The sequence below is a fragment of the Zingiber officinale genome, chromosome 7A (genome assembly GCF_018446385.1).
Source record: "Zingiber officinale cultivar Zhangliang chromosome 7A, Zo_v1.1, whole genome shotgun sequence".
NCBI classification, from domain to species: domain Eukaryota; kingdom Viridiplantae; phylum Streptophyta; class Magnoliopsida; order Zingiberales; family Zingiberaceae; genus Zingiber; species Zingiber officinale.
Window position 1 is genome coordinate 9050475 of NC_055998.1, and position 13206 is coordinate 9063680.

The 13206-nt window shown below is 40.8% G+C and overlaps 1 protein-coding gene across 1 annotated transcript; it reads right to left on the reverse strand.

Annotated features, from left to right (window-relative positions):
* Window positions 1-838: 838 nt before the first annotated feature.
* Window positions 839-2791, reverse strand: LOC122000939 (protein transport protein Sec61 subunit beta-like). Its single transcript, XM_042555446.1, has 2 exons — window positions 2695-2791; window positions 839-1214 (listed from the first exon to the last, which is right to left on the reverse strand). Exon 2 carries the CDS (start codon window positions 1207-1209, stop codon window positions 964-966), a length of 246 nt encoding a protein of 81 aa, XP_042411380.1. The 5' UTR covers window positions 1210-1214; window positions 2695-2791; the 3' UTR covers window positions 839-963.
* Between the last annotated feature and the right edge of the window lie 10415 nt (window positions 2792-13206).

A 13206-nucleotide genomic window follows, 5' to 3' on the forward strand; every position in this document is an offset into this window, starting at 1 on the left:
AACCATGCGTACCTGGCTCTTGTCCCTTAGCGCAACGCGACCCACTTCGTGTTGCATCAGTTCGCCAGTTGGATGGACCTCACTTTAACTCGGGAGCCAGTTCATTGGGAAAATTTTCCATCCTTAGTCGATCGATCGATCGATCGATCTTGGTGTGAATTTTTTGAGTATCCAACTCATTTTAGTTGTTAATTTTTTCAGAGTTTAGCTGAAATATAACCCTAGCTACTGCATTCACGCGTTTCACCTCCAACTTCATAGGAATGCATCTCAGAGAAATGTTTATCTTTATTATTGTTACTATTATATTAAATATATGTGATATTATGTGGATTGGTCACATGAGTTTGGAACGAATGGAAGTACAGGATCACATGCAGTTGCAAACAAACAAGAACAAGCTTATCAATGTACCCTACATATGAGTGTCTCGTTTACTCGCAGTCGTCTTCGTACCATTGCAGACTTTGCAGTCGCACAAAAGTAGATAATGTTAGACAAATTCTTATTTTAGTCGTCTGAATTATCTTAATAATCTAGAAGAATTGAGGTATGGGATCATTCAGGCCCAATCCTGTGCCCAATACAAGTTTGGTATTTCACCAAATTAAACGTGTTTATTTAAGCATGCATCCACAATCTAAAAATTAAAAAAATTGAATCTACATGCTTATTTAAACCCGAGCTTATGGTACAATTTCTGAAGCAAAAATTAATATATTTAAGTTTCTTCTGAACTTATTGTGGTTAAAATTTTGTCACCCTTTAATCTTACATGTGCTTCAGAATTTGACCTTAAGATCAGCTTACATATTAGAAATGAAACAGAACTATATGATTAAAAGATAAACAAACCATGGTTTCTTTACCACCAAAACATAAACATTGTCAAATCCGATACATTGTGCAAAAAAAAGCGGGTAAACATGAGATCAGATCCGTTATTGATGCATTGCCGAAGAACTAATGACGAACATAGAGTTTACCGACTACATGGAGGAGAGCAACAACTGCAATAAATCCAATGCTCATAAAGAGAACAGTGTTGGGAGACATCCTGGCACCAGCAGCATCATCAGTGTAGAACTGGAGCATCGTACTGGCACCTCCTCCGGCAGCTGCACCGCCGCCGCCAGCTGTTCTACGCCTCCGCAAACTCGCAGCTGCTGCTGCACTTCCTCTGGGTGGACCTCCAGCATTAGCCACCATTTTGACTGTTGTATAATCAATATTTATTAATCCAAATTCGAATGAACTATGTCAATTTGATAGAACACAATCATATCTTGTGAATGAGAAAAAGAAATAAATTCTATCAAAAACTAAATTCAACCAGTTAAAATTAAACACAACCTATTAATTAAACTAAATCCATCGAAAATAAAACTCAACCATCATTATGAAAGATAAATATTTAGGTTATGGGATAAAATAGGAAAAGTCACAGAAATTAGAACTCAAAATTCTCAATGGCATAGATATGAAATGAAACAAACAGTACTTATGACCTTTTTTTTAATCAACGTGAGATAGAGGAAACTATATTTTATTCGCTCATGAACCATGAAAATTATGACCCATTTAACACGTTATGCTATTAAATAGTGATTACAATACCTTTTATAGTTTAGAAAGTAAACAATTATTCAAGACAGGAATCTTAAAATTATTTTATTATTTTTAAAATAAACCCCACTATTGATTATTTGATTTACAATTTGAAACTTCATCAAAGTGAGCCATGCATGATACTCAACTTGACAACCTTGGGGGGAAAACCAGCACTAAGAGTTGAGAGAAAAAGAAACAAATAGGAGCAGTTGCATTTAGAAGCTCGTACAAACCATTTACTTTGTTTATACATTACTTAAATCACAAAAGTTCTTGTAATAGGGTAGCACTTGTGAGAAAAGAAAGATAAGATCCCAATTTTAGCCTAAAATGCCTCAATCATGATTCACGAATGAAAAAGTAAATAAAGATGAGAAAATCCTAGAGAGCGTGTCTCATATGAATTTTGCTTGATCCACAAACTGCATTATACATGCTAGTGAGTACCGGATCTTACATGCTCGAGCAATAACTAATGCACCATGACAATTCGGGCAGGAAGGGTGTAATAATCGTCATTAAAAAGCCAGTAAAACTAGCTTTCAAGAATTTCCAGGTAATTAAATGCACAATATCCAAGAATGTATACACCAGCCGTTGAGTTGACCGCAAAATTCCCATGACTATGAACTTACCAGCTCCTAATGGTTTCTACTAATGGAAGAGCAGATCAAGCAATAAAGCATCATCGAAAAGCATATGAAGCTGCAGGATCTTTTCAGAATTGAAACGCCACTAGTAGTAAACAGATCCACGTTGCACAATCATTTGACATTATTTAACAACCACGATCATAAACAAGAAAGAATTCAAGGAAATAGAAAAGGAAGCAGAATGGAACTGTTCCTCCATCCAAAAGCTAGAAATTTTCTTCAAAGATCGAGATCCACAACTTAATACCAACAGATCATGCAAATCGAACTTTTACGAGGTGAGTTAAATATTTATCTTCTCACATAACTCTAGAGAAATCTCAGGTCGAAATATCCGGTGCAAAAAGCATCCACCAATCTAGGAGGAACCGAACCAAGGAAGCGATAAAAAAAAAAATCTATAAGGGACGCATGCGAATCAAAATCATACCTTCTGGGACGGACAGAATCTAGGGTTTCCGACTAGCTATCGCCGATGAAGAAGGGGAAGGACCGTCTTCGCTGTGCTCTAAACGTTTCGATTGGACGTCTCTTATTCAAATGCGCCTTTATAGGCCCTAATGTCCATCTGCAGGCCCAAGGCCCAAAATGTATTCCTGGTTCATTCTCTCCAAAGCGAAACTCTTCCTCTCATTTTTCCCCCCTCAAATATAAATTGGAAAAGCTTTCTTTAATCTTTTTATTCATTTCTTTTTCCTTTTTCAACAAATTACTGAAGCATACAGTCAAAATTGCCAAATATCTCAATCACATAGATAGATAAGGCTTAAAATTAGCAAATAACATATCCCATGTTATTTTTACCCTTTCAAATCGATTACTATAATATAGCAATTGATTTATATAAGATTCATTAGTATACTAATATCTTGAATATATTGTTATATTATAACAATCGATTAAAAAATTTGATTCGTATTAAAAAATTATTATTCTAATATGACAAAATGATATTTGAGATTGATCCGGCGATAAGATGGGGCCCCCATCCTGTATAAAGTCCTGAGCCACGTGGGAGGTCAAAGTCAACGATCAACGCCGTGAGTATCTGGCTAAGCAGACGGTCTGCCTCAAGCATGGCTCAAGCATGTGTGTCTGATTCTGCATTACAACTCGGCCTGTTGTCGAGTTTTTGACGCTCAGAAGACTCAAGCATGGCTCTAGCAGGGAGGAAGGAGGGTTGAGCGACCCCCTCGCTTGGTCGAACGGGGGCACAACCTTGGCCTGGTAGATATGGTTTCTTCACTCGGCAAGACGGAGCCAGGATAATGGGATGATTGGCTGAGCGAACCTCCCGCTCGGCCCGGCCATGGTGTCGCCCGAAAGGCAATAGCCGAACGGTTCCTCCGCTCAGCCCGGTGCTGGACAAAGGAAGCAGTTGACGATATCTTTTTAGGGACCAGTGTCGCCAACAGGTGGTATGGTCGGCGGCATGGTCAGACAGAGAATCGTATGGTGGAAACTTCCACTGTCATGTCAGAGATATGCTCGTACTATTAAGGTATGGCGTCAGACACGCTTTTCTGACACGTCCATTCCAGATATGCTTTGAGGGGCGTGCACACATCGGGGAGCATGCACGCGCCTCTGGGGAGCTCTATATAAGGATCTCCAAGCTTCGACGGAGGTATGCTCACTTTTTTACTGTAGCTACAGTTTCACTTCCTCTTTACTCTACTTCTTTCAGTCGAAAATCTTACTTGAGCATCGGAGGGCTATCACCGGGGAACCTCCCCCCCCCCCCCCTCCCAGCTCGGCATTGTGCTTGCATGTCCACGACAACGGGAGATCTACACCTTCGAAGTCTTCAACCAGTCAACAGGAGCATCATATCCCCAGCGTCCATCGACTCAGCTCTTGGACAGGATCAAATTTGGCGTCATCTGTGGAAACACACCTGAATCTGAGCTGAAGAGATAGAAGAAGCTGGACGTCAGCATACTATGACGCTCTCTCAAGAAGAACTCGACGCACTCATCCAAGTAAAAGCAGCCAAGATGGTATAACAGCAACAGAAGGCGTTAGCCGATCGGCTAGCGCAACAAGCAACATCATCGTCTGGAGGCCAAGCGCGCAGGAAGACCGACCGGAGCAACTCTCTATTTGGGGTCAAAACAAGGGACCGACTGGCACTCAAGTAGAAGCGTAATCCGCCCCAATACCATTTCATCGCGCTCTGTTCCAGACACCGTCCGAGATTACGCAAGCCAATCGAAACCGGTCTTCATCAGACGAAGCTCCCGTGCGGGACGCAAGAAAGGGAAAAGCACCCCGAGCTGAATCATCCCCCAAGCGGATCAACCGCAAATTCGATGAGATGATTCTGCAAGATCCTTTGCCAAGACACTACGCTCCCTTGTCAATCGGAAAGTATAATGGAGCAACCGACCCAGACAATCATCTGGGTAAGTTTGAACACGCTGCAACTCTTCATCAATACACAGATGGAGTCAAGTGTCGAGACTTCCTCACTACATTATCCGGCTCGGCATAGCGTTGATTTCGGAGATTGTCAAACGGGTCGATTCAGAGCTTCAAGGACTTCCGAACGGTCTTCCTCCACCACTTTGCCAATAGTAGGCGCTATCAGAAGACTAGCGTGAGTCTGTTCTCTAAGAAGCAAGGGCCAAGCGAGACTCTGCGGGCCTACATTCAACGCTTCAACCAAGCAGCCATGGGCATCTCGGCGGTATCGTCTGAAACCATGATGCATGCCTTCACCCAAGGGTTCCTCGACGGGGACTTCTTCCGCTCGCTCATCAGAAAGCCGCCTCGCGACTACGATCATATGCTGAAGAAGGCCAACGAGTATATCAACGTAGAAGAAGCTCAGGCGGCCCGAAGAAAAGAAGCACCGCCAGAACCATCGGTGCACACCGAGCGGAGGTCGCCGATGAGCTATCAACCACCAAGAGGGTCGCAGGTTGAGGGAGCACGGTCGCACCACGAACCAAGGCCACACGTCGTTCAGCATGTGGCTTCCGGGCGACAAAAGGGAAATGTATGGACTCCAATGTTCTGTTCTTTTCACAAGCAACCCACAATACCCGTGATTGTCGTGGATATGTCCCGGTAGCTCAACCAACCGCTAGAGGCTATCGACGCCGATCTCCTTCGCCCGATCGACAACATGGGCATCAGGGCGCCAAACGACGAGAGGAGGTTAGACGATCACCCGAGCGGCAACATTGCCAGCAACCAAGGAATAATGACCATTCCCGTGCCTCCCGTGAGCGAGGCAGACCGTCCGCTCGGGAGGAGAAGAACAGGAGCAATGTCGCTCGGGGGGAGATCAACATGATAGTTGGTGGACCGACCAGTGGAGACTCCAACCGAGCCCGGAAATCGTACGTCAACGACTGGAGATCCACACGGTGGAATGCAGTCAAGAGAGGACAAGCGGGCTCGAGATCAGCTTCGGCCCCATGGATCTCGAGGGAATCGAAGTGCCACACGACGACGCCCTCATTATGAGCGGTGATTACCAACTACACTATTCAACGCATATTCATTGATACAGGAAGGTCGATCAACATCATCTTTAAAAAGGCGTTTGACCAACTCCAGATTGGTCGTGTCGAGTTACTACTAATGACGACCCCACTGTACGGATTTATGGTCAACGAGGTCCAGCCGCTCGGCCAAACAAGGTTGGCCATATCACTCGGAGAAGAGCCGCTCCAGAGAACACGGGCCACCAACTTCATTGTCGTAGACGCTACATCCGCCTACAACGTCATTCTCGGCCAACCGACCCTTAATAAATTTCGAGCAGTAGTCTCCACTTACTGCCAAAAGATCAAGTTCCCCGTGGAGGATCAGGTCGGGAAAGTCAAAGGAGATCAGAAAGTTGCCCGACGCTGCTACGTAGAGACGGTCAGGACGAAGGCTAAGTCCGCTCAGAAAGCACCTCGGTTCGAGGTAAGTGCCATCACAGAGAAGCCTCCTACTCTTATCTATGAAGAGAAAGAGGGCGTGCAGATACACTCCGATCGATCAGAGGCAACCACCTTCATAGCATATGACTTACAGAGTGACCAAAAGGAAGAGTTGATCGCATGCCTTCAACAAAATCGGGACGTCTTTCCATGGTCGACGCACGCACTACCCGGTATTTCGCCAAGCGTTGCGCAGCATGAGCTTCATGTCTGACCGGACGCACGACCAGTGAAGAAGAGAAAGAGGGACTTCAGTGCCGAATAGAATTAGATCATCCGAGCTGGAGTCGATAAGCTCCTGGAAGCCGACCACATTTGGGAAGTTCAGTTCCCGAGCTGGCTTGTGAATGTGGTGCTGGTCTCGAAGCCTGGCAACAAATGGAAAGTCTACATCGGCTTTCGGGACCTCAACAAGGCTTGCGCGAAAAGACTTCTACCCACTGCCGAGGATCAACCAGATGGTGAACTCCACAGTCGGGTGCGAGCTGATATGCATGCTGAACGCATATCAAGGATACCATCAAGTGTCGCTCGCCCAAGTGGACCAAGAGAAGGTTAGCTTCATCACGGTGGACGACACCTACTGTTATAACGTGATGCCGTTCGGATTGAAGAATGTCGGAGCTACCTACCAACGGCTCATGAATAGGGTGTTCCGGAAGCAGATCGGGCGGAACATGGAGGTATACATTGATGATATACTTATTAAATCTCTCTGAGCTACCGACCTCTGTGCAGATATAAAAGAGGTCTGTCAGACGCTTTGGACGTACGGAATCAAGCTTAATCCCCAGAAATGTCTGTTCGGCACAAGGAGCGGGGGCTTCCTGGGATACATATGTTGGTCCCTTTGGAGGCCGGCAAGAGGAGAGGAGTGAATTGCCCTAAAAAAAATAAATCAAAAACCTTTCTCAGATATTCAACTAATTTAAAAGAACTTGTAATAATAAACAAAAGAGACTAATTAGAAACTAATTCAGACACAGAGGGTTTACTTGGTTTGCAATCAGATGATTGCTAATCCAAGGCAAAGATGGCGCACTATCTGATTCTCCTCTGGGCGGAGTAGCCTCTTACAGCGTTGACAGTACAAAAGAATAGAAAGCACAGAGAAAATGGATTACAAGTTCGTTGAATTAACTGTGCAGATCAGTGTTATATTTATAGCACTGGTCGGGGGCGCCCTAGGGGGATAAAACTTTATCCCCCAACGTTCAGATCACGTTAGAATCGATCTAGTCAAAGACTTCATCCCAAGCGCCCGGAAGGGTTCCGGGCGCCCCGGGCTGCTCCGGGCGTTCGGAATGGTTCCGGACGCCCCGGGCTGCTCCGGGCGCTCGGAATGGTTCTGGGCGCCCCTGAGCCTTAAAGTCAATAGAAGTTGACTTTTTTGTCTCCGGTTCAGGTCGTCTCTGTCCGGGTCTAGTTTGCTTCGGCTCCGCTAGCTTGGGTGATCTCGGTCATCCGGAATAGGGCTTACCCGAACCCAAGTTCCGACCTTCTCCTCGAGCAATCTTCCTTCCCGGTTTCTCGTCCCTCGAACACCGCGCATGTTCTTCTCGTCCACCGGTGTACTCTTCCGCGTTCACCTCGTCCCTCAGACGCACTGAGCCCCGTCGGCTCTTTCCCGTGTCGTCTTTCTCGCTAGCCGCGTCTTCCGCTCGACTTCCTGTGTTCCTAAACTCCTGCACACTTAGACACAAGGGTTAGACAAAGCATGACCTAACTTAACTTGTTTGATCACATCAAAACACCTTGGGGTTCCAACAATTTCTCCCTTTTTGATGTGAGCAACCCAAGTTAAGTTATGGTAAAACAAATGCAATAGAAACAGTTAATTTGCAATTAATTTGCAAATAAGTCTAAAGATTTTTCAAAAATATATTACCTCCCCCTAGACTTAACATCCTTCTCCCCCTTTGATCACAGAAAAAATAGGGGTTCTTAAACAAGTCTAAGGTAAAAAAATAATTTAAAAAAAAAACAATTTCTAAAAACAATTTTAAAAAATTTCTAATTTTAAAAAAGTTTCTAAGTCAATATCCATAAAAAATTTCAAAGGCAGTTGTCATAAAAAATTCGTAGTCAATTTTTTTTTAAAAAATTTTTTTAAAAATTCTAAGGTAATTTTTATAAAAAGTTTCTAAGTCAATTTTCATAAAAAAAAATTCTAAAGTAATTTTCATAAAAAAAAAATTCTAAGGAAAAAATTTCTAAATCAATTTTAAATATTTTCTAACACAAATTGAATAACTCTTTTAAAGCATTAAGTAAATTAAATTAATACTTTTTTAGTTAGTCAATTAAACTTTTCATTTCGATACTTGGATTCTAGGTCGTGGCGAGGCACTAGGCCTTCTTGGTTATTGGAGCAACAACCACTTCCTTAGACAAAGCCTCATAAAGAAATTAGTTGTTTAATTTTCTTGCTGAAAATGCTAAGTCTAATTTAAATTTTAAATTAAACAGGTTTTTGGAACCCAATAGAGGTTCCTTCCTACAGGGTTAATTAAATATTTTCTAGGTACATAGGCCTTTGATATTTTTCTAATTTGATTTTGGTAAAATCTATAATACCAGTTTAGTCCTCTATAATTTCTAAAAGTAGAAATATTTGAACCATTAAACTTTTTCAATCTTTCTATTTCTTCTTTTAGTTTTTCATTTTCAATTTTCAATTTATCTAAATCCTCTATAAGACATGATTTTGCCAAAATTATTTTTGTTTCTAAAATTTCATTTTCTAATTTGGTAATTTTATTTTCTAATTTATACATGGATTTAGCCATTGCCTTAATACTAAAGTAAAGTTGATCAGGGGGTAAGAGGCATACCTCACTTACCATATCAGACTTGAAGCCTGAATCTCCCCCTGCTTCGCTGCTTTCATTTGAGGTCGCTCCCCCTTCATCGATGCTAGGTTCTGATGTGCTTTACCCTTCGTAGCTTGCCATCAGCGCTAGCCCGGCATATTCTTGAATCTCGGACTCAGATGATGAGGTGTCGTCCCAAGTAGCTTTTAGGTTCTTGTGCTTCTTGGGAATTTTGTCTTTGTCCTTTTTTAGTTCTGGGCAATCCTCTTTTAGGTGTCCTTCCTTTTGACACTGGTAGCAACGTATCCTTCTTCTATTTCTTGGATTCTTTTTATTCTGCATTTTTTTAAATTTATTAGAAATAAAAAACTTTTTAAAGTTTCTTACCATGTATGCTTCCTGATCGTCTTCTGAATCTGACTCGGGTTCATCCTTCTTGGTTGCGTTTAATGTAATCATCTGGCTTGCTTCCTTTGTTGTCCCAGCACACCTGGTTTCATCAATTCAAGAGTGGAGAATAGTTCTTCTAAAGTACTTGCCTCCAGGTCTTTCGAAATATAGTAGGTGTCGACGATTGATGTCCATTCTGAAGTTCTGGGAAACGCATTGAGTGTGTAGCATATTGTGTCCCGATTTGATACCGTTTCTCCGAGGTTCTCGAGACCAGTAATCAGTTCTTTCACCTTCGCGTGTAGACTGGCTACCTTCTCACCTTTTTCCAGACGGATGTTCATCATCTTGTTCCGGAGGATGTCTCTTCTAGCGAGCTTCGCTTCGGACGTGGCTTCGTGGAGTTCCAGGAACTTCTTCCAGAGTTCTTTAGTAGATGAATAACTTCCGATGTGGTTGACCTCTTGAGGTGGCAATACGCTCAGCAGTTGATATTCCGCACGGCTGTTCGCTACAGACTCATTCTGCTCCTTCTTTGTCCAATGGCTCTCTTCTTTTTCTTCTCCATCTTGATTCATCGGAGCTACAAAACCATACTTCATAATAAACCGAATTTCGAAATCAGTTTTTAAAAATACCTCCATACGTCGCTTCCATTGTGTGAAGTCCCCCTCGAATTTTGGTGGAACGATGCTTGGTCCGGCCATCTCGTTGCTTCGATCGGCGGTTAGTTCTCTGTTGGAGTGTATACTGAAAGCCTAAGCTTTGTAAACATTCATTATGAATAAAGAATCACATTTGGTCTAATTATCTACATTTGTTTGTAGTTGTTCATTTAATTTATATTGTAGATAACATAGTATGTGGTGTCACATACAGAAGATGATGTTATCAGTACCTTATAAATTATAAACAGTAGCTCACGACCAGAATGGAAAGGAACAAACCATTAGAAGGTCGTAGTGTAATTAGGTATTAGTTTATCTTGACTATATAATTACACTAGTACACTCAGAGTGTATTGAGTAGGACCATTTGAGGTCGTTCCTTTTATACTGACTTTATAAAGGAACAAAGACCTCAGTTATTATGGAAGTGTGTGCTCTTAATCTTAACATAATAACAAGCACATATGTTTGATATTTATTTCTTTAATTTATCAATGGGTGAGATTTAGTTCGATGAATCAATAAACCCGATAAATTGGGAAATGGTATCACTCATAGTGTGTGTTGTTGATTATAGAAGGAAACTGTGTCCTAGTGATACTAGGTTGATAATGTCCTCAAGAGGAGCTCATAAAGATTGTCATGTTAAACCCTGCAGGTGGACTTAGTCCGACATGATAATAAGGTTGAGTGGTACTACTCTTGGACTTAGATATTAATTAAATGAGTTGTCAGTAACTCACTTAATTAGTGGACATTCGATATCTTAAACACAGGGAGACTGACACACTCATAATAAGAAGGAGCCCAAAAATGTAATTTGGGATTGGTGCGGTAGTTCAATGATAGTTCTCTAGTGGAATGAATTATCATTGATAAAATTAAGTTGTGTGTTGGGGAACATGGGATGCTTAATTTTATCGGAGACCAAAACCAATTCCTCCTCTCGGTCCCTATCGTAGCCTCTTATTTATAGAGTACTATACCCACATATACCCACCTTCTATACCCACCTAAAGGGGGCCGGCCTAGCTTGGGAACCAAGCTAGGGCCGGCCTAAGCTTGGGTTTAAGGTGGCCGGCCCTAGCTTGAACCCAAGCTAGTAGGGCCGGCCATAATTAATTAAAAAGAAATTTTAATTTTAATGTTTATTATTATGTGGAAGATTTAATTTAAAAGAGAATTAAAATTAAAATATCTCTCTTGTAAAAGATTTACAAAAGATTAAAGAAAGAGATTAGATCTCTTTTCTTATTTGTAGATTGGAGAGATGTTTTATTTTCTCTTTAAAATTATTCACATGTTAATAAAATTAAAATTATAGATATTTCCTTTTATTAACCATGAAGAGATTTTAAAGAGAAATTTTATTTTTTAAAATTTCCAGAAACAAATAAGGAAAGTTTTAATTGTTGATTGAAACTTGTCCAATTTGCTTTAAGAGGTTTTTCTACAAGGTATACGGTAGAAGATCAAGAGGTTTTTCTACAAGGTATAACTAGTAATTTCTATTTCCGCATCATGCTAGTTATTTATGGAAATAATACCAAATACAAGAGGCTTACGTTCTAGTATTTCGAATATGTTTTTTCGAAGTTGTGTTCTTTTGTTTCTTTCTTTTCCTTGTGATTTGATTGTTCTCTTTGGTTAACCTAAAGTTATTTTAGGAAATTAAATATTAGCTTTCTATTAAAGGTTTTGTCTAGTCGGTGGTGGTTGCTCACATATCCAAGAAGGCCATGTGCCTCGCCACGTCAGTACTGGGAACCTTTTATGGAAATTAATATTTAATGGAATTAATAACTTAAGGAGACTTGGGTCGAACGTGTTAAGTTCCGCAGGAGATCCAAGTCAAAACCTAAAAGAACAAATAGATTAAGTTTTGGATCAAACGTGTTAAGTTCCGCAGCGATCCAAAATTTAATTTAAAAGAACACATGGTAGCTAGAAAAGGTTCGGACCTTTGTACAAAATTTTTGTATGGAACCTATAGGTTTTCCGAGTAGCAACCAACAATTGGTATCGAGCTAGGGTTTTGCCTGTGTATTTGGTATTTAGTTTAATTATACACATGTCATACATAATTTAGGTGATAATAGTAGGATGTGCTAACTTTGTGGACGCAGGATCCAACTATTATGGCTTTTAGTTATTATGTGTGTGATTGGACCCTTGGACATGTCAAGGGCATTTAATGTGCATGATTGCATTAAAATACAGCAGGAGCTGTATTTAGTTTTATTAGGATTTTATTTTGATCTAGATACATGTACATTCCTTTTATGGAATATAGGATCAAAATGTAAAATTTATTTATGTCATGGATCGAATCTTGTAAAGCGTGGAACCTTCTAAGGACCGAGGCGCAGGAACTAGGAGCAAGATGGATGCGACTAGACCCGAGGCGGTGGCCAAATATGGCAACAGCTTGGAACACACGGAGGATAATTAGAGATAAAAGCTATAATAGTTGAAAATTAAATTTCTATTTATTGCTTTTATATTATGTGCATGTTAGTTTACAAGTTTAAGTAGGCTAGCATAGTTAAAATTCCTCATTTATAAATAACTATGGGAGAGGGATTTTAAATAAATCCCATGGTCTCCATTATTGGTTTGTAAGTGATACAAACAAGCTTGTTGGCTCGAGTGCCTTCCTCCATAACGGATGAGCTTGTTTGTGGATCACTAGAACAGACTTCTATTTTGGATGACTATAGGAAGTTAATTAAGAGCGTGTGATCTTCCCCAACGGAAGGGGCATAATCTTATTAATGGACTTAGTGTCAAGTAATGGTATACACTTAGACACATCTAATAGTATCCTCCCCAACGGAGTCACTGCTATTATTTGTGTGACCAAATGATACCAACTATTATTTTTATTTGTCAAAAAGTTAGGTTGACAAGATAATAAAATTAATGGGTTAAAACCCTCCTTTTACAAATGTTGAATTTGTATACGCCCACACTAACGTGGCATACAAAATTCACGGTGTTATGAGGTGTTGGTTAATTTAAAATAGTATTGTTTGAGGAATCAATATTATTCTAAATTTAGAGTTCTGACCAAAAGTTATTTGTGATTCTTAGGATGTCTTTCAACCCACTATCCATCATACTTCAACAAAAT